Source organism: Cydia splendana, chromosome 4, assembly GCF_910591565.1.
Source record: "Cydia splendana chromosome 4, ilCydSple1.2, whole genome shotgun sequence".
NCBI lineage: Eukaryota > Metazoa > Arthropoda > Insecta > Lepidoptera > Tortricidae > Cydia > Cydia splendana.
Window position 1 is genome coordinate 10,255,854 of NC_085963.1, and position 27,214 is coordinate 10,283,067.

General features: G+C 34.7%; 1 protein-coding gene across 1 annotated transcript; it reads right to left on the reverse strand.

Annotated features, from left to right (window-relative positions):
• Positions 1 to 1,266: 1,266 nt before the first annotated feature.
• On the reverse strand, positions 1,267 to 26,724 carry LOC134789867 (uncharacterized). Its single transcript, XM_063760539.1, has 5 exons — positions 26,491 to 26,724; positions 4,226 to 4,424; positions 2,885 to 3,449; positions 2,466 to 2,542; positions 1,267 to 1,525 (listed from the first exon to the last, which is right to left on the reverse strand). Exons 1-5 carry the CDS (start codon positions 26,496 to 26,498, stop codon positions 1,313 to 1,315), a joined length of 1,062 nt encoding a protein of 353 aa, XP_063616609.1. The 5' UTR covers positions 26,499 to 26,724; the 3' UTR covers positions 1,267 to 1,312.
• Between the last annotated feature and the right edge of the window lie 490 nt (positions 26,725 to 27,214).

The following is a 27,214-nucleotide window of genomic DNA, read 5'->3' on the forward strand; positions in this document are numbered from 1 at the left end:
TACAATGACATATTTCTGAATGAATTAAAAGACAATACATGTATAATTTATTTTTTTATTAAAATAAGTAACTGTATCACAGTGTTATATCTATCATTGCAAAATAACAAAAACTTTAGAAGTTAGTTAATAAATGTGTGTTCTTTCTCTCAAGTCTCCACAAAGTCCCAGCAAAGTTAAAAGCGTAGGTATAGTTATTTGCCTTCATAATTATAATCTAATAATTTAGGAAGACTACATAAAGCACATATTACATAAAAATGCATGAATCATCTATTCCTTTAGAATGGGATAAAATATGGATGAATGTACATTAGTTTGTACTATTTTTTATAAAATTATTTTTATAATATACTTAACAGTAGGTATTATGCTACAAAACATCTTTGGCAAAACGAATCCCTAACGTCTTCTAAAAAATCAAAACTGTTTTCCTAGGATAGCGGTGCCGTCATATAGCGGCCGTTTCCATAAATTAATAAATACGGCTAAATATGGATGTAGTAGTATTTTGTATCCTAGGAAACAGCTTTAACCTCTGGTACGTGTATTGTTAGTAATTATTTAGAACGTAATATAGTGGTAATATGTATTATTTTATGTTTTCTGCCTTTATTAAATGCTTTGTTACTCTAATCAGACTTTTAAAGCCTTCTACATTAGGCCGTTAAATTTAAATGATGAATGGTAACGGATTGATAATTAAAATAATGACAATGTCACTTACTCACTAAAGCATTTGGCAAATTTGGTATAGGTACTTTTTGTTTTAGTATAGAAAATTCGGTAGATACCTACATATATTATCTTGTTAAGAAACGACATTTTCAATTTAGAAGTACCTAGATTTAAACAAATTCGATGATTTACTTTGCTTTCAAAATTCAAATTTGCTTAAATCACGCTTTAAGCGCCCCCAAGTGTACTTAATTGATATAAACATTACTCTTGCACAATCAATATACCTAATCATTCATAACATCAAATATAAAAATATTTCCAGTATTCATACGTAATTGCAGCACTAGGTGCCTACTTAATTATTAGTAGGTATCGCGCTCCTTCCAACGTTATACGATTTCGTGATTATGACCTATCAATGCTAGAATTTGAACAGCCAATCCTTTATTTATTTTTATTTCTTCTCACTCATTAAATATCCAGTAGGTGCCCTCGCGTGGGGCTTGGTCCCAGGATCATAGTCCATATTTTTAAGGTATAAGATGAATTCGTATCCTTAGTTACATTCTACCAGATTCTACTGATACTGCCATGATTGGCGATTGGCTGGCGCGACAGTGGATCTCATCAACTAGGCGGACGACGCATCATTTAAAAGCAACTCTGACGCGCGCTTGTCGCCCTGTTTGGGCAGGGGCTTCTTCTCGCTGGCCCGCTTGGTCTTGGCTACGTTGTAGCGGTGGAACACGTACAGGAGTAGCATGAAGCCCACCAGGAAGCCCGCGAGGCCGCCGCACAGCTTTGCCCACGTGCGTCGCGCTGGCCGGGACTCGGGGACTGGCTCCTGGATATAAAATAATGATAAAAATATGTTCTAGGTAATAGCAATACATTAATTGGGTATACAACGGGAGCAAGTAAGTCTACTAGACCAATGAGAGAGACATTAGCGTTTCGATCGCTACGGCGCAAACGATTGACATCCTTGGTTAGGCCACCTGTGTAGATAGATACATACATTGACAGACACAGACAGATACATTGATATTTAGATAATTATAATGATTTGATTAATGACATAATATGTTGGTTTTTTGATAAGTACTTAACTAGTTTTTTTTGGGGAGAATCTCATTTCGATTAGGTTTAGGTCCTGATTTCGATAATCAAGTAATCACCCATACTCCCCTCGTGTTAGAAGTCCTTTTTTGAAACTTTGAAAATTCGGAATCCCCCGAATCTACCTTTGTACAATACCTACTCTAAAGCGGAAAAAACCTTATTATAATTATAATTTATTGTAAAACAAAACAAAAGAAGTAGGTAATAGTTATTTGTTTTACAAGGGGGCATAATATTGATACCCGAGCAAGCGAAAGATTCCAAAATTGAACCAATGAGCGTAGCGAGTGGCTCGAAAAATGGAATCTTGAGCGTTGTGAGGGTTTCAAACAAAGAATATAATACTCACTTCAAAGCACGAGGGTTATCAAAATTTGCCCCCGAGTGAAACACAAAATTTTTCACCACACCAACCCAACCCGAAGAAAATAAGTGTAAGATATCGAACAAAAACAAACCAAATCAAATCCAAATGAATGTTATTAAATGTTTATCATTCAAAATCATAATTTAAAAGTCAGTTCAACCAGCAAACATAAGAAAACAACTCAAAATTTGCATTTGATTACTTTTTCTCACATGTGAATAAAATGCAACTTTGCTATCGGTTTTTGAACAATCAAGAGAGCCTTTACCAGTTGGTGAGGTGAAAATAAACTTACTCTGTAAGCTGCCAGACACAGGTTGTGTGTATGGTTGAGATCATTCGAAATTGCGCTCTCCGGACACGACGCGAACTCTGTAATTAAAATTCAATGCGTATACATTATAAACAAATGTATCTATCTATGTAGGTCCCGGCATAGTTAAACAATTCTTTCTCGATAAGTTGTAAAAATGAGGGCATGTTTGTTCAACTGCACCGAGACACCAAGCGAGATCTTTAAAACTAAGTAGGTAAGAGGAGTTTACAAATTTACGTAAGAGGAGTAAGTACTATACTGGCAATAAAGTGTAACACTATGACATACAGTTTAACTATGTACGAGTAAGGTACCTAATTTATTTTATTGTAAGTTGGCTAACTGGTGCTCTACTTATAAACTAACAAAATCTATAAATAATCAAACCGCATACCAACCTAAAGACGCCAGTCTCACATGCGAGTCATCCAAAAGTAAGTAGTCTACACGTTTCCGTTTCAGCCACGCGATTGTCGGTTTCAGGTTACACAGTCTTACTCTGTCAACAGACTTTGTCAAATCAACCTTCATCAATTTACACATGTCCACGAAGTGAGACATCTCCAGGTCTGCGAGGGGATTGTGTGAAATATTGTAGAAAGTTAGTTGAGGTACGATACCCCAGTTCCATATTTTTGATAGTGAACAGCCGGACATGTCTAGGTATTGCAAAGGTGCTTTTATTGGCCTAGAGAGAGCATTAAACTGTCCATCCATTTGCATCAACGGATTACCGTTAAGCTGTAATTTTTTTAACGAGGGTAGTTGGAAAATTGAGTTTGGTAGTGTTTGGATTCTGTTGCCTGATAAGTCCAGGCTCACTAAGGAAGTTAACGTGGATAGAGAATTTTCTTCGATGCCAAACATGTAGTTATCAGGGAGGTAGAGCAATATTAGGCCTGTGTACTCGGCGAATGTCTCTTTTTTTAGTAGCCCTATTCTGTTTCCTCTGAAGTCAATGACCTGCAACAAAAATACGCGTTAAGATCTCAGATGTTGTAAGTAGTTACTCATTTAAATAACACCTTTACAGTCTATTTTAAGTGCGTGTTTTAGATGTAGGTAAGTATAAACAATTTAAAAACTAACGTTAAACAACTTACGTTGATGAAATGAAAAAAAATAATAATGTGAAAATGAATGAAATGTGCGAGAAAAATGTAGGACACTTAAAGATGTGCAAACTGCTGAAAGAAAAACTTGGAAAAAAACTCGGAAATTTCAGGAAAATTACCTACATAGGAAACACTCCTGTGTCCACTTTCTTTTTGCAAATGAAAAAATCCCTGAAATTTCAGGAAAATTACATAGTATAGGAAACACTTCTGTGTCCACTTTCTTTTTGGAAATGAATAATATGGATTCCTACACAGAAATACGAGAAGTTCCTAAAATTTTCCAAGTGTATAATATCGCAATTTTGGGGATCAGTACCATCAGGGGACCAATCAGGTCGAAGTACCATCGCCCACACTGTTAACTGTACACCGGTGGACCTTATGCCTTTTGTAATAAGGTCGACCAATGTACAATTAGAAGTGTTGCTGTTTGTACCTACTTAAGATATACCTACATACCACATTCAATGGCAATTGGCTGTAAAGATCGGTTTTCCTAGGATAGCGGTCGTCTCCATACTAAAAAATAGGGCTAAATATGGATATCGTAGTATTTGTATGGAGACGGCCGCCACCGCTATCCTAGGAAACCAGCGCATTAAGGGGATTAAGACAGCTTACCTCTATGCTTCCTTTAAGGTTGGGTACAGTGTCCAGCTCCAAGTTGGCGCAAGAGGCCCCATAGTAGCCGTGTGCGTACTCGTAAGAACATCGCTTCGGCTGCACCAGCCCGTTTAGCTCTTGGATCTCGACGCTGGTGTCCGTTGCTATTGCCTTGAAGTGCAACAAGGCAGCCAGCGTCAGAAAAGTGCAGGTTGTTCTGAAAATAAGTTATGTTTATTTTTTCCTCCATTAGTTTAGTTATGATGGGTACGTAGGTTTAATTGCCATTTTAAAGCATGATTCATGGTTGCCGTATCATTATTCATCTGTTAAAAAATACGCAATGTAGAGTTATACCAAGAAAAGTCTGCAGCGATTTTGATAGCCCACGCAGTGCAAGTGTTATTTATACGTCATATAATTTCATAGAAGTTTGACGTTTAAAATAACACTTGCACTGCGTGGGCTATCAAAATCGCTGCAGGCTTTTCTTGGTCTAACTCTATCATTATTGGCTTTGATTCTATGTAGACTGGTTTTATTTTTCATAAAATCGATTTCGACTGGCAAATCATATTACTTTTTGGCAACCGCGTTTTTTAACCTAATTAGACCCCGCTGAATCCGAATTTGCCGGTTGCTTAATCGAAATCTTGACCGGAAGTGAGATATTTGACATTAAATGTCCTTTTTTTTAGTTTTTCGTAAATAACTCTGAAACGGTGGCGCACAGCAAAAAATGTTCTATCACATAAGTAATCTGCATAAAATTGCCTACAAGAAAGATTCAGTACAATTTTTCGCTAGGATCAATATTCAAAGAGATATTAACGCGGGAAATTTAATTATAATCACTTCTAAGGTCCCTTTTTTTAGTTTTTCGTAAATAACTCATAAACGGTGGCCAATATCAAAAAATGTTGTTAAACGATAATAATCTACACAACATTTTGAACAAAAAAGATTCAGTACACTTTTCGCAGGGATCAATATTTAAAAAGATAATAAAGAGGGAAAGTTCTAGTATAATAAATTCTAAGTTTCCTTGTTTTTATTTATTCGTTAATAATTTGAAAAGTGTGACTCATAGCAAAAAATATCTTATACATAAATAATAAACATAAAATTTCCTATAAGAAACATGTAGAACACTTTTCGCTAGGAGCAATATTTAAAAAGACAGAGCAGCGGGTAAGTTATAAATAATCAATTTTAAAGTCCCTTTTTAGTTTTTTGTAAATAACTCGTAAACGGCGTCCCATAGCAAAATAGGTGTTTAAGAATAAATTATCTACATAAAATTTCCTCCAAAAAATATCTGGAATACTTTTATCTAGGATCAATATTTAAAGCGATATTAAAGGAAGAAAGTTGATTACAATCAGTTCACAGGTCACTTATTTTTAGTTTTTCGTAAATAACTCGTAAACGGTGGCCCGTTGCAAAACAATATTATACATAAACATTAAACATAAAATTGTCCTCAAAAAAGGTTCTGTACACTTTTTCGTTACGATCAATATTTAAAGAGGTATTAAAGGGGGTAAGTTAATTGTAATCAATTTCCAGGTCCCTATTTTTAGGTTTTCGTAAATGACTAATACATTGTTAAAAATTGGGTAATGTACAGTCGCCATCAGATATATCGGAGCGGCCAAGGTGTTCATAATATCTGAACACGCGCCCTAACGCCTTGACAATAGAGGCGTGTTCAGATATTTGTAAGCGCCTTGGCCGTTCTGATATATCTGATGGCGACTGTACATTACCCAATTTTTTCGTTATTTACGAAAAACTAAGAAAAGGGACCTTAGAAGTGATTATAATTAAATTTCCCGCGTTAATATCTCTTTGAATATTGATCCTAGCGAAAAATTGTACTGAATCTTTCTTGTAGGCAATTTTATGCAGATTACTTATGTAATAGAACATTTTTTGCTATGCGCCACCGTTTAAGAGTTATTTACGAAAAACTAAAAAAAGGGACCTTTAATGTCAAATATCTCACTTCCACGTCAAGATTTCGATTAAGCAACCGGCAAATTCGGATTCAGCGGGGTCTAATTAGGTTAAAAAACCCGGTTGCCAAAAAGTAATATGATTTGCCAGTCGAATCAAGAAGGAGAGCGATTTTGAATTTTTATGTCTAGTCTAATGTTCTAATCTAGTCCTTTATTTAAAATAATTTCCTTCATCCACCTCCTACGCCATGTATCTTTATTTTCGATATAGTACTGGTGTAGTGCATAATTGTTTTCCATCGTATTTTCTCGGACTTGCTACTTCAGTCAACCTCAGTTCTTTTTGTACCGAGACTGACTGAAATAGCACGACATGTTCGTATGTTTCCGTGAAAAAATTAAGGATATTAATTATGCACTCATCTGTACTTGACACTTTGGTTCATATCTTATACTTTAAACGAGCAATTTATTTATATATATGTCGGAGAATGGCTGAAATGTGCCATATGTCGCCTTCAAGAGGCGTTTTATCATGCAAACCTTGACAAATAGAGCAAACTAGGGTGTTACGTACACCTGAGTGGCGTTCGACGCAGTTCCGCCAAGACGTCATAGAGTGCGCTGTTAAAACAATTGAAGTCCAGAACAATTGAAGTTATGCTGTCAATCAATCTTCAGAAGGGGAACGATGAGAACGAACGGGAGAAGATGACGTCTGTGGCGGTTCCTGGGTTTAATCCACTGGTTTGCTTAAGATAAGAAACGTATCGCGTGCTGTGATTTGTAATGAGTCTTGTGCAGTAAAGATTGTGAGTTGAACATCGTATTTCATTGAAGGTCCTCGTCATCCATGATTGAAGGTTCTGATGTGCTGCCGATAGTATGATACGCCCACAATTCCCGACATATACATTTATATTTCGGGGATCTCGGAAAAGGCTCTAACGATTTCGATGAAATTTGCTATATGGGGGTTTTGGGGGGCGAAATAACGATCTAGCTAGGTCTCATCTCTGGGAAAACGCGCATTTTTGAGTTTTTATATGTTTTCCGAGCAAAGCTCGGTCTCCCAGATATTACTTACTAATTTAGGCTGTAATTGTCATCGTTATGTTCCATCATTTAAATGGGATTGTTCATGGATTATTATTGACACCTCTCTATATTTAGAGAGGTAATAAGTAGGTTCCTATATTATATCTGTAAAACGGGGAGGTCGTAGAGTCACACTCCACAGTACTCTACAGTCTACACTCCACAGTAACGCACCCATATCTACATAGATGTGTTCTTGGCTGGGGTTATCATATGTGACCCTACACAAGTACCCGGTAAAACTTGACTCATTGAACGCATCATTCTCCTTGTTAATATATCGCGGGAACATGTGAAAGATAGTATATGTACAGTCACCTGCAATAAAATGTTACACAATGAAGGCCGCAAAAATATCTGACACGATCTTATTCGTAGAGCCATAAGAGCGTGTCACATATTTTTGCGGCCTTCGAAGAGTAACATATTATTGCAGGTGACTGTACCTACTTAACAATTTTAATATTTTTTGTAGAAACTATAGTTATAAAATTTAGAAAATAAGAAATCATTTTACTTATATTTATTTATGAGTTATGACTAGCTTCTAGCGACTTCGTTTGGGTGGATGAATGATGATGATTGATAATAACTACCCTATGTCCTATGTCTTTCCCCGCGCTTTAAACTACGTACCTATCTCCGTAGCCATACAAAATTTTATCTAAATCGGTTTAAGTGCGAAGAGGTAACAGACATAGTTACTTTCGCATTTACTTATAATATTGGTAGGGATTAATAAGCCCTTTCACTACACCTGTATATGTAAAACATACGAATAGGTATGCGAGAATATACTGATCTATTGTTTTCCTATGTACAAGTTAACTGTCTAGCTAGAACACTATAACCGTGTTAATTTTTCGTCATACAAAATGGTAATATACTTAGTTATTAATATACTATAGTAAGTATAACGCTGTGTAAATAGGGGTCAAAATATAAGTAGGATGAGATTAGATTTTTCTTTCACAAGAACTGATAAGAGTCATAAGAGTAAAAATAAATCAGTATACATACCTACCCGCTTGCTTATTCTATTACCAATAGTTGTTTATCATTTAAATAAGGTGCTCGCCGTCAGAAATATTAAAGGAATAACAAATATTTGTATGTACCTAGGTCGGTACTGTTACCTACATCTATGTACAAATAGGTAGGTACCTACGGCGATTTAATTTACACATAATTTGTACCTAGAACTTTATGCAGCAAAAACGAAGGACTGACAAAATGAAATATCTAAATCTAGTCACTGTAGTGAAGTAGTGATTCTAGTAATAGACATTCCATACATATTTGAAATTTGTAACACTTATATAGGTAGTACTTGTTAGACTGGTTTTATTTTTCATAAAATCGATTTCGACTGGCAAATCATATTACTTTTTGGCAACTTGGTTGGCAATTTGGTTTTTTAACCTAATTAGACCCCGCTGAATCCGAATTTTCCGGTTGCTTAACACATTCAATACCACTAAGTGCTACGGGTTACGCTCGTAGCGCGTAGCCACGGTTTCGTCGTATGTAGCGCGTAGTCGCTACGAACAGTGTACCCGACAGTCGGGTTCTTGGTGTTGAATGTGTTAATCGAAATCTTGACCGGAAGGTCCGGAAGTGAGATATTTGACATTAAAGGTCCCTTTTTTTAGTTTTTCGTAAATAACTCTTAAACGGTGGCGCATAGCAAAAAATGTTCTATTACATAAGTAATCTGCATAAAATTGCCTACAAGAAAGATTCAGTACAATTTTTCGCTAGGATCAATATTCAAAGAGATATGAACGCGGGAAATTTAATTATAATCACTTCTAAGGTCCCTTTTTTTAGTTTTTCGTAAATAACTCATAAACGGTGGCCAATATCAAAAAATGTTGTTAAACGATAATAATCTACACAACATTTTGAACAAAAAAGATTCAGTACACTTTTCGCAGGGATCAATATTTAAAAAGATAATAAAGAGGGAAAGTTCTAGTATAATAAATTCTAAGTTTCCTTGTTTTTATTTATTCGTTAATAATTTGAAAAGTGTGACTCATAGCAAAAAATATCTTATACATAAATAATAAACATAAAATTTCCTATAAGAAACATGTAGAACACTTTTCGCTAGGAGCAATATTTAAAAAGACAGAGCAGCGGGTAAGTTATAAATAATCAATTTTAAAGTCCCTTTTTAGTTTTTTGTAAATAACTCGTAAACGGTGTCCCATAGCAAAATAGGTTTTTAAGAATAAATTATCTACATAAAATTTCCTCCAAAAAATATCTGGAATACTTTTCTCTAGGATTAATATTTAAAGCGATATTAAAGGAAGAAAGTTGATTATAATCAGTTCACAGGTCACTTTTTTTTAGTTTTTCGTAAATAACTCGTAAACGGTGGCCCGTTGCAAATCAATATTATACATAAACATTAAACATAAAAGTGTCCACAAAAAAGGTTCTGTACACTTTTTCGTTACGATCAATATTTAAAGAGGTATTAAAGGGGGTAAGTTAATTGTAATCAATTTCCAGGTCCCTATTTTTAGGTTTTCGTAAATGACTAATACATTGTTAAAAATTAGGTAATGTACAGTCGCCATCAGATATATCGGAGCGGCCAAGGTGTTCATAATATCTGAACACGCGCCCTAACGCCTTGACAATAGAGGCGTGTTCAGATATTTGTAAGCGCCTTGGCCGTTCTGATATATCTGATGGCGACTGTACATTACCCAATTTTTTCGTTATTTACGAAAAACTAAAAAAAGGGACCTTAGAAGTGATTATAATTAAATTTCCCGCGTTAATATCTCTTTGAATATTGATCCTAGCGAAAAATTGTACTGAATCTTTCTTGTAGGCAATTTTATGCAGATTACTTATAATAATAATAAAAAAAAAAAAAAAATGTTTATTCATTATAAGTGTTAGGTTACATTGTACAGGGTTGGTACCTCTTTTTAAGTAAACAGATACTTGTATTAAGAGGCACCGCTCTTCCTTAGTTGCTAAGTGAACAACAATAAATTATTTCATGAATAAAATTAAAAGACATAATATTAACGTTTCAGTGAATAACAAAAGTAGTTAGAGATAATTTAAATTTAAACTGAAATTAATGAGCGAATGAGTGATGTGTGTGTGTGTGTGTGTGTGTGTGTGTGTGTGTGTGTGCGTGTGCGTGTGCGTGTGCGTGTGCGTGTGCGTGTGCGTGTGCGTGTGCGTGTGCGTGTGCGTGTGCGTGTGCGTGTGCGTGTGCGTGTGCGTGTGCGTGTGCGTGTGCGTGTGTGTGTGTGTGTGTGTGTGTGTGTGTGTGTGTGCGTGCGTGCGTGCGTGCGTGCGTGCGAATGTGTGTCTGTGTATTTAGATATCAAAAACATTATGGATTAAGTTTTCAATATCATGATAGCTTTTAAATTTTAGCCAATTTGTTATGATGTTTTTGCATTCGTAATATGATAATGGATTTAAATCTTTATTAATAGAATTATATAGTTTAACGGATTTACAAACGAATTGTCTACTAGCATACGTTGTGTTTATTTGAACTGTTGGAATTAAATTGTTTCTTCTACTTCTATTATGTGTGTTTGGTGTATATGGTACGGTCTTGTGTAATTTTAAGGTCGTACATAATATGTACAGTTTTCTGACAGATAATACATTAGAAAGATTATACAACTCTATGGTAGGAAATCTAAACGGCTTGAAATACATTACTTTAAGCAGTGATCTCTGGGCTCTTTCGAGTTCTAAAAATTTGGTTTTTGTAGCACCCCCCCAGACCGGTATACAGTAACTTATGACTGATTGGACAAGGGTTACATATATTTGTTTGAGAAGTTTTGAGGTACAAATGTGTCTTAGGTTTTTAACTTATGTAATAGAACATTTTTTGCTATGCGCCACCGTTTAAGAGTTATTTACGAAAAACTAAAAAAAGGGACCTTTAATGTCAAATATCTCACTTCCGGTCAAGATTTCGATTAAGCAACCGGCAAATTCGGATTCAGCGGGGTCTAATTAGGTTAAAAAACCCGGTTGCCAAAAAGTAATATGATTTGCCAGTCGAATCAAGAAGGAGAGCGATTTTGAATTTTTATGTCTAGTCTATGTAGCGTAAGGTTTGCAGACACATTATTTATCATGCTAATTTTTACTTACTACTTCTACCATTCAGTAAATTTGCGATGGTATTCAATATTTTTTGTCATGGTGACACTGGTGATATTAACTCTGATGCTCTGACATATGTACCAAAATTATGAAAGTATGACTGATCATGACGCTATGTTCTTCGTAAATCTAACTACTTACTTATTAGATAAACCCGAAATCATGATCCACAAAGATCCTAAGTTTTGACAACAGTATTTTGATGAATGATGACGAATAACAGAGGGACGGAAACAGTTCCCTGAAAAATATCACTCACGGTGCGTAGGTATTACTCGCCGCACCTATAATTTTCCGTCACGTTGAGCGGTGACATTGTAAAATAGCTTAGTTATTCTTAATGTTATGTCAGCAGAGATAATGAAAATAATGACCGCTAAATTAATATCAAATTAGAGGGTTTAAGTAATGCAATAATAATGTGGTGTGGGGTAATGAGTGGCATCCTCGTGACCAGTACAAATGTCAAAACGAGCCAGTTCTTCGCTGCGCTGTAAGAGGACCAGTTATTCCAATCTACGTTTATATATACAGCTCCTGCAAATCTAGGGATCTGGTTTATGTGGTATATGCTTCCATGATGATAGACAAGTGTCCTTTTGTGAATACCTATAGCTGTCCCCGTCGCTTCTCCGCACTGACACTTGCTTTGTTGTTGTTGACGACAGTTGCATTATGGTTTTACTGCCTAGATTTATATCGAAGTACATACCTATGCATCTATCAATGCCAAACACCATAATATGACGTGTCCTATTTTTTACACAAAATTTCCGGTTGCAAGTTCGGAACAGGTATTACCAATATGAGGTTTGCTCGGCGTAGGTACCTACCTACATTTCTACGTCTATTCTTCACCTAAGAGTAAAAGCTCCAATTGTAGAGCCGTTATGAGTGAAAATAGGATATATACGAGTATGTTGAATTAGTGACGCCAAATAGTTTATAAAATACTGTATGGGCTCTACATTATTGTGCATGTGCATGTGCATGCAGTTTCCTTTGTATTGGCATTGTTTTTAATTTTAAATTATTTGACATTGTTAATAATTAAATTCATTAAGTTAATTAATCGATTGGTAATTAAGTATGGCTTTTAAATTGTATATTGCTTGACATTTGTAATAAATCATTATTTTATTTTTTTACTTGACGATCATAATATAAATTCCCACAGATTAGTGTAGAATAATTTATGTTGGAATTTAATGTTATAAAATAAATAAATCTGAATCTATCGAATTAAACTAAGGTACCTAAGTATTTTCGTTTGTATTATAAGTAGGTAATTGTAAATATTTATTTATCACTATCGTTTCCGATAAAATTGCAGTTGCCTTATTTAGATCAATCTCTTGACCGTAACCTACTATTGCAACGATATGTTAAAAAACGTGTTAAATGAAGTACTTTTCAAAAGATGTATGTACTTCATTTCGTCAGTGCGTAAGATTGATAAGGATTGTTTTAAGTGATAAAGTGTGGACTTAGACATCGGTTTCGGCAGCAGGATGATTCATGTACCTATCTTTACTTCATGTTTAGCTGAAGACACTGAATTATCTCTAATCTAATCTAGATTTTTAACATTACAGAAGGTCATTTAGTCAAATTGGACCAGTGTAAATGACAGCTCAAGATAGTCAACGTATAATATTATTATGACGGCTTCTTTTAGGAAATTGGCTGTAGCTAAATCACCGGTCAGATGTGAAAGTTAACTATTAACTATTACCTACATATTAATCGTTGACATAAGTGTCTGTGGGTTATGTTTTCAGAATGTCTGGCGTCTTTCCGAGCCTTGCATATTATTTATGCAATCAGTCGGGTTTTCTCAAACTTAACTTTCCTTGTATGTACATAAAAGTTTGATCTAGGTACTTAAAGATTAATCATTAATTAGTACCTAGGTGTTGCCTTGATTAGTAATCTAACTCATTTTATCGTATCTAACTCAAACGTATCTAGCCTTCAATTGCCAAACCGATTGTTAAACTAAATCCTACTAGTTCTTATCAAAGTTATCGTAGTTTAATCTTCAAAATAATCGCAATATTCAAGGATCTTTAAATTGAACTCTGAGTAAGCCCTCGCCGGTAAGACTTCCAGGGACTGTCTCAGTTGTCGGTTAATTGTTAAGGTCAATTTAATCCAGTTTAATTGGTGGCTCTTGACCAATTACTTCTAGGATAATTTTGCGACAGAAGTACTTGGAACTATCAGAACAATAATGTTTATCTGAGTATGTTTCTTTGTCTTATCAAGTACCTACCCATTTGATAATAGGGACACATTATGAAGTTACTTGTCTTGCGTTTTCCGTCTAAGGTATGAAATTCTATTGTGTACCTACTTTCTTCCTACCTTATTATTATTTTTCCTTATTTCAAATGCCCAATTAAACAGTAAAATGCTATTTAAAAAATCTGATGTAAGTGTGCTGCGGCTGTTAGCCGCATTTCAGAATAAAGCCGGAAAAACGCTAACTAATAATGCTGGGATAGAAATCCCTTATTTAAATAGGTACTTAGGGCCACTTGCGTCATCCAGGGTTAAGTCACACTAACTCGGGTTAACCGGTTTTTTTATACCAGTACAATTTAACCCTGTGATAACGGTTAACTCCGAGTGTTTTAGACCAAAATATTGAGCACAATACCAACAACTTGGCCTTGGCCCTTATAGCCTATAAGCATTATTTTTTCCATACTGTCAAATATTGTGCCTAAACAAAATAGTCTCGCTCTAAAACCTAAAACTGACAAAAATGTGACAACCAAATAGAAACACCATACAAAACAGAAAATGCTCACACCCTGGTATTCTGGAATAAGTTACTGAACCAATCAAACGGAAGCTGCGCATTGTCAGATCCACTCCTGCGCCGCTATTCAGAGTGTTTACCGATCACATTGCCTCAGTCGAACCAGTCTAAAACTGATCCCCGATTACGAATAGTTGTCAAAGATCTCAGTGTCAAATTAAAGGCGACACATGACGATGAAATGCTGAGTGAATAGATGGGTGAACCTAAGCTGTGCATCATGCGTGGCGGCCCCAATTGTCTGATTGATCTTTATGATGCGCCCGCGCCCAGCTCGATGGGACTAATCGAAATACGATAGATCTATCCTTTAGATATGTGTAGTCCCATGTAAGAAGGGACCTCAGTGCACTTGGTGCTTACATCAATATTAACCATATCACAAATACAATAAAGCGACGCTTCGTAGCGTAAACAACTGTTCAGTTAATACATTTAACATGGTTACAGTGAAAAAAATACCTATTAAGAATTGTTTTAGGCACAATACCTACCTGCCTATGTAATTGGCCATGAAAAAGTTGTCATTTTATTTAAATTTAAAGTAAATTTACAAGATAAATATTAACCATTAAAAACCTAAAGTTGCCTTGGGCATCGTTCCCTGAGGGGCTACCGCGAAAACCGATATTCGCAAATTGCGGGGATCTTTCTCTTTTACTCCAATGAAGGCGTAATAAGAGTGACAGAGAAAAATGCCCGCAATTTGCGAACTTCGATTTTCGCGGTTACAGCCCACCCAGGACGTTTCCCCGTTGGATTGCCACAGCGAAATATTCACCAGACCATATTTATACATTTTACACCTAATTTATTTATCTATGAATTCGCTGATAAGATTATTTGATTCATATTTTCTTTGTATGAATCAATGCTTTAAAAATGTGATATCATGTGTATGTATTCCTAAGGAAATAAATAACATGATGCAATAAATTTCATTTAACTATGCTGAAACGAGCTAGGAGCGCTGGTGGTCTAACGGTAAGAGCGTGCAACTTTCAATCCGGAGGTCGCTGTTTCAATTAAACCCCGTACCAATGAGTTTTTCGAAACTTATGTACCTATGAAATATCATTTGATATTTACAAGTCGCTTTTCGGTGAAGGAAAACATCGTGAGGAAACCGGACTAATCCTAATAAGACCTAAGTAGTTTCCCCTCTGGGTTGGAAGGTCAGATGGCAGTCACTTTCGTAAAAACTAGTGCCTACGTCAATTCTTGGGATTAGTTGTCAAGCAGACCCCAGGCTCCCATGAGCCGTGGAAAAATGCCGGTATAACGTGAGGAAGAAGTACTATGCTGAATGAAACGAATAATGAATAAATGCCTACTTTAAAATAGCTTTGGTGAAAAATACACACTTACATAAGTACGATACAATACAATACAGGTTTTTTATCTACTTGTACAATAATCAGGGGCGTATTTTGAAATTTGGCGCCCCGGGCCAATACGTTTCGCCGCCCCAGAAGTCAAGGAAGAAAAACAAAATGAAATCCGCCAGAGGCGGCTTATGGCGGCCCGGGCCATGGCCCGGATGGCCCTAGGGTAAATACGCCCCTGACAATAATGCTTAGGTACCTAACACATTTTATATAACGAAGGGCGACTGTATGTTGTTCTATACATTATAGTTACATTAGTAGGTACCTAGGCCTAATTATAAACAAACAATTTGACTTCATTATTCCGTTATCGATCACAAAGAACGAAGGAAAGGTCGTAGTACGAGTAAGTAGCTCGTTCTTTAAAAGTTCAACAATATCTATAAGTATATTAATTTAATACTAACGGGCTCCTATTACCCTAGTAGTCGGTAGTGACCCTGCCTACGAAGCAGAGGGGCTACCGGGAAAACCGAAATTCGCAAATTGCGGGGATCTTCCTCTTTTACTCCAATGAAGGCGTAATTAGAGTGACAAAGAAAAATGCCCGCAATTTGCGAACTTCGATTTTTGCGGTTATAGCCCAGGAGGTCGGTTCAAATCCCGATAAGGGCATTTATTTGTTTGTATATATAACAGTTTTTGTTTCTGAGTTATGGAATGTATTTATCCATATCAATCTACCTATTATATGCCTATCGTCGTCAAGTCAAGTACCCACAACACAAGCCTGATAAAGCTTAGTCTGGGACTAGGTCGATTTGTGTAAGGTGGTCCCAAATACATATTTGTTTATTTATACCATATATGTACTTATTATTTTTTTATAATAGAATCTGTAAACTTCCTTTGACCTTAAGTATATAGTTTATACATACCTAAGCGATTTCTCTGTTTCCGCTACCCAAAGGTTGTCTGGAAGAGATCGTTCTTTAGCGATAAGGCCGCAATGTTGTCTGCATCTATCTTTGCATGCATGCATCAATTGTTTGTACTTAAGTTGTATATTTTACTGGTGTGTATTCTGGCAATACAGTGTATTCTGTCTAAATTCCTAACAACGCGTGCAACGTCTGCCACTAGGTAGATAGGTTTTAATATTTTCTATTTTTATCAATTGTCGTAATAGGTAGGTAATTAGTTGAAAATATGATTTATTTTAAATCTGACAAAGATCTTTCGCCCTTTTCAGGATCCGAACTCAGATATTCAGAAAAAAAACCGGCCAAGTGCGAGTCGGACTCCGTACATTAAGTCCGACTCACGCTTGACTGCACATTTCTAATAGGTTTTCCTGTCATCTATAGGCATAAAAGAACTATTTTGTGAATTTTATTCAAAATTTTAGAACCAGTAGTTTCGGAAATAAAGGAGGGGAATGGTAATTTTTTGGATATTTTCTTAAATAACATCTAACTTATATATTTTAAAATGATAAAGAAAATATATCTGAAATTCTCAAAATGAGCTCTTTCATTTGATATATAACACGATATAGTTTGAAAAACTTTATTTTTTAACTTTCTTAATTTACCTACGCCCCCAAAAGAAGCCCCCATGTTTAAAATTCATCTTTGGGTCACTAACTTACATATGTGTACCAAAATTCAACTTAATTTGTCAAGTAGTTTCCAAGAAAATAGGCTGTGACAGACGGACAGACAGACAGACTAGGGTTGCCAACCGTACTATATTATATAGTATTGTACTATATTTTCGCTCTCTGTACTATATACTTTTGGAAAAATATATAGTACGCTAAAATACTATATTTCCGATGAAACGTATATTACACTCATGTTTAGTATTTTATCTGAAAGTACTTACTATATTTTTTTGGAATGTACTATATTTTTATTCCTTATTCTGGAAAATACTATATTCCACCAAAAAAAATTGGCAACCCTAAGACAGACGCACGATTGATCCTATAAGGGTTCCGTTTTTTCCTTTTGAAGTACAAAACCCTAAAAAACTAGTCCCCCATGGACTACTACAGTTTATGTTTAAGAGCGCTCTTACAAGAAAAGTCGAAATAATGCAAAATTGATGATACTAGTCGACGAAATTCAGGACTTTGTTCTCATTATTAGAAACAATGAGTACTTGTTCCAGTAAAAGCGTCTTCTTATCTTTATAAATATCGTTGTAAATATTAGAAAAAGGACTTATTAAATTAGTAATGATTTTTTTTCTGATGGTCGTTTCCGAAAAACCCCGTGAAGCACTGAATGGCGAGCTCTTATTTGGAAATGTTGAGAATTTTACTCTGCTAAACCTGGCTATTTTGTATTACTAATACCCTGTACTTTCGGCATATCAAACTATATTTTTCCTACATACCTTTGAGAAAGAGAAAATCAAAGTAAAACGAACTCGATTTTCTCTCCGAAACAAGTGTCAATTCCTACGAAAATCTACTTAATATCGAAGTCATTTTCATACTCAAGCAATCTGCAACGTTTGCTTATACTGTTGGTATACATTAGTGTTTATGAAATTCTACTATAATTTTTTGGCAATTTTTTGAAAACTACTCTATATTACCGATGACGCGCGCTGCGCCAGCTCAGTGCCGCGGCAGAGCTTGTAGAGGCAGGACGTGTGTCGGTCGACTCCGCACATTTTCAACGGCGACGACGAGGTTTTTTATCATTGTGTGCGGCGGGCGCCGTGTAAAACGCTATACTGTGTGCGTGTAAACCGCAACGAGAGACTTTGATCCTAGCACTGTTTTTATAGTATTATAATTTATAATGGTACAGTTTAATAAACTACCGGACAGGATTAAAAATATTTGAAACGACCTGACATTCTATATGTATTTATTTGACTCAAGATAGTACTCAGGGTCTGATGATGGAGCCGGAAGGTGGTCACCGGTACCAATCAACCATGCAACTAAACCACTTCGTGTTTAGGCTCGTTTTATTCATCTCAACAAGATCTTTGACACAAGATAGTACTCAGGGTCTGATGATGGAGCCGGAAGGTGGTCACCGGTACCAATCAACCATGCAACTAAACCACTTCGTGTTTGGGCTCGTTTGATTCGGCTCAACAAGATCTTTGACTTAAGATAGTACTCAGGGTCTGATGATGGAGCCGGAAGGTGGTCACCAGTACCAATCAACAATGCAACTAAACCACTTCGTGTTTAGGCTCGTTTTATTCGTCTCAACAAGATCTTTGACTTAAGATAGTACTCAGGGTCTGATGATGGAGCCGGAAGGTGGTCACCGGTACCAATCAACCATGCAACTAAACCACTTCGTGTTTGGGCTCGTTTGATTCGTCTCAACAAGATCTTTGGCACAAGATAATACTCAGGGTCTGATGATGGAGCCGGAAGGTGGTCACCGGTACCAATCAACCATGCCACTAAACCACTTCGTGTTTAGGCTCGTTTTATTCGTTTCTATAAGATCTTTGACACAAGATAGTACTCAGGGTCTGATGTTGGAGCCGGAAGGTGGTCACCGGTACCAATCAACCATGCAACTACACCACTTCGTGTTTAGGCTCGTTTTATTCATCTCAACAAGATCTTTGACACAAGATAGTACTCAGGGTCTGATGATGGAGCCGGAAGGTGGTCACCGGTACCAATCAACCATGCAACTAAACCACTTCGTGTTTGGGCTCGTTTGATTCGGCTCAACAAGATCTTTGACTTAAGATAGTACTCAGGGTCTGATGATGGAGCCGGAAGGTGGTCACCAGTACCAATCAACAATGCAACTAAACCACTTCGTGTTTAGGCTCGTTTTATTCGTCTCAACAAGATCTTTGACTTAAGATAGTACTCAGGGTCTGATGATGGAGCCGGAAGGTGGTCACCGGTACCAATCAACCATGCAACTAAACCACTTCGTGTTTGGGCTCGTTTGATTCGTCTCAACAAGATCTTTGGCACAAGATAATACTCAGGGTCTGATGATGGAGCCGGAAGGTGGTCACCGGTACCAATCAACCATGCCACTAAACCACTTCGTGTTTAGGCTCGTTTTATTCGTTTCTATAAGATCTTTGACACAAGATAGTACTCAGGGTCTGATGTTGGAGCCGGAAGGTGGTCACCGGTACCAATCAACCATGCAACTACACCACTTCGTGTTTAGGCTCGTTTGATTCGTCTCAACAAGACCTTAGACACAAGATAGTACTCAGGATCTGATGATGGAGCTGGAAGGTGGCCACGGGTAACAGTCTACCATGTAACTGAACCACTTCGTGTTTGGGCTCGTTTGATTTGTCGCAACAAGATCTTTGACACAAGGTAGTACTGAGGGTCTGATGATGAAAGTAAAGTAATATACCTTCATAAGTACGAGTATGGGGCTATTCATAAATTACGTCGTTTCAAATGGGAGGAGTGGGGGGGGGGTCTGGACATCGGATGATGGTAACATGACGTAGACGTAACAAGCTTGATTTTTGGATGATTTGAGGGGTGGGGGGGGTCAAAAATCGTCAAAAATAGATGACGTAATTTATGAACAGCCCCTATGTACATTTGCACTGCATTTAGTATTTTCGTACTTACCAAATAACAGTTTTAGAACTTTAAAAGTTAAGTACAGTTAGTGTTGTTATGGTTGATTTCAATATGCTTCGCGAAGGATCAAGAATGTTTAATCCATCATTGTAGTGCGAGTGTGGTAGAAGGGATCGGCGTACTGAGCTCGCACGGCCTGCCGCAGCGCGTAAAATACCTAAACTCGCTCAACGCCGAAATGTAATAGCGCTCTTAACCTGCATATTTTTCAGAGGCTTTTTAAACCATCTGCAACCCACGGCCCCCGACCCACAGTTTGAATAACATTGATCAAAACCTCTATGAGTTAGTAAGCACTCATAGAGCTTTTGCATTTTGATATGTTTTCGAGATATACCGGGCGTGGCCTGTAACATGAGCAAAAAATTAAACTGTAGGCTGTACTCCTCATACTGACCAACATTTGTTCAGCGACTTTTAAAAATAACTTGTGGTTTGATTTTTAATACACTTTAAAGTTTATTCAAGACGCAATGTATTGCGAATTTTGTTATGTTTAAGGCGTGACAAGCAACGTCAATCACAATGATATGACGTGGCGATGGCGTCCATTGAAAATAATATTTATTTTGTATGAAAAATAGGGAGTCTAAATACTTCATAATTTTTAAAAGTTGTAGAACAAAAGTGTCACCGTTTGAGGAGTACAATCTATGTTTCAATTATTTGCTCGTGTTACAGGCCACACCGTGTATAGGTACCAAGGACCGGAAAACCCCTCTTTACGCTTAATCCTATCAATTCGGTAACCCAATCGATTCGGTTACCGTATCATTCGGTAACCCTATCATACTGTTACCTGATTGTAATGGTAACCTTATTGAAACGGTAACCCTAACCTTTAACCGAGTTAATCTCAAAACCCCATCGCGATAGGGTTTTTGTTAAGGGTTTTTAACAGGTTTTCATTCAGTTATGGTAACCTTTATTATTGGTTGCTTACTGGTTTGCTACATTAAAGTAGTTTTAGTGATGTGCCGTCAGAACTAAAAAAAATACTAAAAAATTTGTTTATTTTATTTACTTTATTTATATTTTGTTGATTTTATTGATTTTACTTATTAAATTAATTTAATTTAATTTATTTATTTAATTGATTTAATTTATTGAATTTGTTGATTTTTTTTTTTAATTTATTTCATTTATTTAATTAGTTTAATTTGTTATATTTGTTTAATTAATTTAATTAATTTAATTTAATTATTTTATTTAATTTATTTAATTTATTTAATTTATTTAATTTATTTAATTTATTTAATTTATTTAATTTATTTAATTTATTTAATTTATTTAATTTATTTAATTTATTTAATTTATTTAATTTATTTAATTTATTTAATTTATTTAATTTATTTAATTTATTTAATTTATTTAATTTATTTAATTTATTTAATTTATTTAATTTATTTAATTTATTTAATTTATTTAATTTATTTAATTTACTTAATTTACTTAATTTATTTAATTTATTTAATTTATTTAATTTATTTAATTTATTTAATTTATTTAATTTATTTAATTTATTTAATTTATTTAATTTATTTAATTTATTTAATTTATTTAATTTATTTAATTTATTTAATTTATTCAATTTATTCAATTTATTTAATTTATTTAATTTATTTAACTTATTTAACTTATTTAATTTATTTAATTTATTTAATTTATTTAATTTATTCAATTTATTTAATTTATTTAATTTATTTAATTTATTTAATTTATTTAATTTATTTAATTTATTTAATTTATTTATATTATTTAATTTATTAAATTTATTTAATTTATTTAATTTATTTAATTTATTTAATTAATTCATTTAATTCATTTAATTCATTTAATTCATTTAATTCATTTAATTCATTTAATTCATTTAATTCATTTAATTCATTTAATTCATTTAATTCATTTAATTCATTTAATTCATTTAATTCATTTAATTCATTTTATTCATTTAATTCATTTTATTCATTTTATTCATTTAATTCATTTTATTCATTTTATTCATTTAATTCATTTAATTCATTTAATTCATTTAATTCATTTAATTCATTTAATTCATTTAATTCATTTAATTCATTTAATTCATTTAATTCATTTAATTCATTTAATTCATTTAATTCATTTAATTCATTTAATTCATTTAATTCATTTAATTCATTTAATTCATTTAATTCATTTAATTCATTTAATTCATTTAATTCATTTAATTCATTTAATTCATTTAATTCATTTAATTCATTTAATTCATTTAATTCATTTAATTCATTTAATTCATTTAATTCATTTAATTCATTTAATTCATTTAATTCATTTAATTCATTTAATTCATTTAATTCATTTAATTCATTTAATTCATTTAATTCATTTAATTCATTTAATTCATTTAATTCATTTAATTCATTTAATTCATTTAATTTATTTAATTTATTTAATTCATTTAATTCATTTAATTTATTAAATTCATTTAATTCATTTAATTCATTTAATTCATTTAATTCATTTAATTCATTTAATTCATTTAATTCATTTAATTCATTTAACTTATTTAATTCATTTAATTCATTTAATTTATTTAATTTATTTAATTTATTTAATTCATTTAATTCATTTAATTCATTTAATTCATTTAATTCATTTAATTCATTTAATTTATTTAATTCATTTAATTCATTTAATTCATTTAATTTATTTAATTTATTTAATTTATTTAATTTATTTAATTTATTTAATTCATTTAATTCATTTAATTCATTTAATTCATTTAATTCATTTAATTCATTTAATTTATTTAATTTATTTAATTTATTTAATTTATTTAATTTATTTAATTTATTAAATTTATTTAATTTATTTAATTCATTTAATTTATTTAATTTATTTAATTTATTAAACTTATTTAATTTATTTATTTTAATTATTTTAGTTATAATATAATAATATTTATAATAAGAACACACCACACAAGTAGGTATAAAGATAAACAAAGGAAAGGCAAAAAAACTTGTTTGTGCTGGAGGCTTCATAGACCGCCCATGCCAACCTCGGTTATTCAATAATAAGTTGAATTTAAGTGTGCGTAAAGATTACAATCGTTTGAACTGGTCAAAAACCTCATAATGAGGTAACTGAATAGACTGGGTTTTTATTTCGGTTACCGGTAACAGAGGTTAACTCGATCTGATACGGTTACCGAATCAAAGTGTTACCTTATTAAGCGGTTACCGTTATGGTAGGGGTTTTTATAAACACCTCTAAAATAACCCTATGAAAAACCCCGGTTAAGGTAACCGGTTCCTGTCCCTGATAGGTACAATGAGAGAGTACCTACCTAGTAAAATATCAAAATTGAAAGGGTTTTCAGGGAAAGAGAGCTCTCCGTTCTAGATAAAGTAATTAATGCCTATACTAAGTATTTATAATTAAGAATCCATTACTTGGCGAGGGTCCTCTATCTTGCTTGTCGACTATTACTACATACAGTTAGTTAAATAGGTAGGTTATAATAGATTCTTAGTACGCGACTACATTAAAACCATTTTAATAATTGCTATCATTAAGGAACGACGAGGTACCTATGCCTAAATATTGGAAGTTAAAAAATAATATTAAACTGGTGTCAGCAATTTAATACCTTTATGTACTAGGAGTACAATCGACGTCAAAGATATGTGAACAGTTTTGCCTCCATTCATCGTAGTAGGCGAGAAATGTATGTAAACATATCTTGAACATGAACTGTACAGTCACCTGCAATAATATGTTACTCTTCAAAGGCCGCAAAAATATGTGACATGATTTGTAGAGCCATAAGAGCGTGTTACATATTTTTGCGACCTTCAAAGAGTAACATATTATTGCAGGTGACTGTACAATAAATGGAAAATATAGATAGGTTGCTATATTGCTATTTGCGCTCCTTATAGATAGATAGATAGAATACTCTTTATTGGCACACCTCATGAAACTGCCGTAGTCAATTAAGTGGGTATCTTTTTGTAAATTAATTAATTAAATGCTCAAAATGTGATCCCTCTTGTCTTACGAAAATCGCCAATCTTTTAATGAGTCCGCTGCCTGTTGATTTTCTTATCATTTTATGGTGAACACTCGATGTGATATGGCACAATTCTGTTTGCAACTTGCCCACGTTCTCGTATTGCTTTTTGTATAGCATATCTTTCACGTATCCCCAAAAGAAGAAATAATTCACTATAAAATGATACGAAAATCAACAGGCAGCGGACTCATTAAAAGATTGGAGATTTGCGTAAGACAACAGGGATCACATTTTGAGCATTTAATTAATTAATTTACAAAAAAAACCCACTTAATTGACTACGGCAGTTTCATGTATGTTTTTAATTTGATTAAAATGATTAATTTCACGTTTTTCCTTTCTTTTAAAATACAATGTTACTTAAGCAGAGTTATTATTTTTTAGCTATTCTTTCGATTGGCATCATAAAAGTATGGTGATTTTTTTTGACATTTAAGTCGGTTCGATTCCCAGACGAAGCAAGTAATTTTTAGAAAATCTATGAATGCAGAATTACTAACTTTTAAAAATAACATAAAGTCTTCTTTGAGCAAAATACACTATCTACGATATTTAAGGTACTTCCCCTTCATGTCCCATAAGTTTGGGACATCCTGCAAGATGCAAATATTTTTTTGATGCGCTCAAGTCTACTTAGTTGCTCCTCCGTTAGATCAGGATATGAAACGTCAGCGTAATCCAAAATGGGGAGAAGGAGGGTTTGGGCAAGCGCGGTCTTGGTCGGAATTGGTAGAAGATTTCGTAACCTTCTAAGAGAGCTCACTGCTGCAAACATTCTCCTGCATACTTCGCCAACCTGAGATACCCATGATAGGGTACTATCCATGAGGATTCCTAAATTTTTAACTCGCTGCGAGTTCGGAATCAAAACGCCATCAAAATAGACTGCTACGATAGCTGTTTTGAACTTCCAAAAATAATACTCTGCGTTTTTGAAGGATTGACTTTGAGGCCAAAGGCAAGACTCCAGTCCAAGATTTTCACAAGATCGTTATTTATGGTGTTAATGACAGATTGAAGATCTTCAGTTTTTCCTTGCGAGTAAATTTGAAGGTCGTCGGCATACAGGTGGTAATGCGAAGAGAAATTTAAGGTTATGGAATTTATGAAAATTGAAAATAATAAGGGAGACAACACGCCGCCTTGCGGTACTCCGGCCAGCGTGTTGCACCAGGAAGAGCGAGAATCATTCCTCATCCTTATATTATAAGTCGGTAGCACTGTAGAGCCACGACGGGTCATTCTATTGCTCGTGAGGTGAGTGTAGTGCAGCGGTCGGCAACCAACCAAGGGCCACATAGTAGTTAACGAAGTTGACGCGGGCCGCACTTTGTTAATATTTATGACTTTATCAGACATTGTCGTTTGTCCATATTACATACAAAATAGCCAGGGAGGCTCGCGGGCCGCAAGTGAGAGGTTCGCGGGCCGCATGCGGCCCGTGCGGCCCGCGGGCCGCTTGTTGCCGACCGCTGGTGTAGTGGATTGAAAGTCGCCGCATCGAAGAAATAGATGATGTCACGTAACGTATTTAGATAGGTAGGTACAATAACATTCTATGAGCCTAAACTTGATGGTTCATCAGTGGCCAAAATTCTTACTTACATACCTGATAGGTACCTACCTACCCTGTCCTGTCCACAAGTTAAAACGCGGTTGTTTAAAAAAAAAAGTTGAAATCTGCTGCCTAATTTACCCTAATTTTAAATGAATTAAATAGGACAGCTGTTATGTATATACTGAAATAGGTATTTCAGAATTTCGAGGTGTACATAAAACTTAGGCAGCTAGCCAGCTTATGAGGCACTAGGTAGTGAGTAGATAGGTACCTAAGAGTGCTTTTATATGTAATCAAATCTGTTATCAAGTTCAGACCATTCCTCACGTAGACAATTTCCACTCTACGTCTGGAAGAAGATGGCGAAATTAAGAAGAACTTCTCAACCAGCGGTAGTATTGCACAATAGTTAGGGGCTATTCATAAATTACGTCATTTCAAATTAGGGGGGGGGGGTCTGGACATCGGATGACGGTAGCATGAAGTAGGAGGAAATGGGGTCATTTGAAGCATGATTTTTGGATGATTATAGGGGGGGGGGGGGGGGGGTCAAAAATCGTCACAAATCGATGACGTAATTTATGGACAGCCCCTTACCTACACATGAATCCTGTTTAACAAAGCATAATCCCGGCCAAACTATGATCCGATGAATGATATACAAATTACCTGTACATTATGAACTCCTCACTCTTTCGAAACTTCACTAATTCCAAAGCACTGTTTAATGGCACAAAAATATCACATTGAGCACAACACTGGAAGGCACGCTCGCAGTCCCGAGCGCAATCAGCACAGGCGGAGGGACTGGCTCAATTGATTCAATTAGTCCATGCTCTTGGAGTTACCAAGGCACGGAGGTGTACTATACTCGGCAGAGCGACTGATACTGCTGCCGTATCTTTTATCAGACTAACCGCTAACGCGCGACCAAACTCGTGAGACAATAAACACTATAAGTATTCACTCATTTGGGGCAGATACCGAATAGACAGTCATATCTAAATGCCCCGATTGGTTAAACAATTGTGTTTATTAGAGTTCCTGCGCTCGATAAGTAATGACATCTTTGTTTTGATTTGGTGTCAACAGCGTGATAAGAAACGTATTTTATGAGAATTGTTCACGTCGCTAATGAGCATAATTAAGTAATCGATCTTTACAACTAACCGCCAATAGGTTTTTTTCTGAGGAAGACTGAGTAAGGTAAGTATCTATTAGTACCTACCGAAGGAATACAATAAATAGCGCAAATCATCAAAATTACAGTTCTTACTTTATGTAGGTACCTACGTATAGGTACAGGTTTCTGACTTGTGACTAAAATGTTCTTAGTTGGATTTTATAGAAGGTAAACGCCCACCTTGCGCGAAGGGTTGTCCTCCCATAGAAA

Bases quoted from the DNA above. Each gene is read 5' to 3' on its own strand.
- LOC134789867 (XM_063760539.1), bottom strand. The intron at 2,543-2,884 runs GTTGGTATGCGG...TTTTAATTACAG, and splicing joins TGTGAGACTGGCGTCTTTAG to AGTTCGCGTCGTGTCCGGAG. The intron at 1,526-2,465 runs GTAAGTTTATTT...TTTTATATCCAG, and splicing joins TGTGTCTGGCAGCTTACAGA to GAGCCAGTCCCCGAGTCCCG.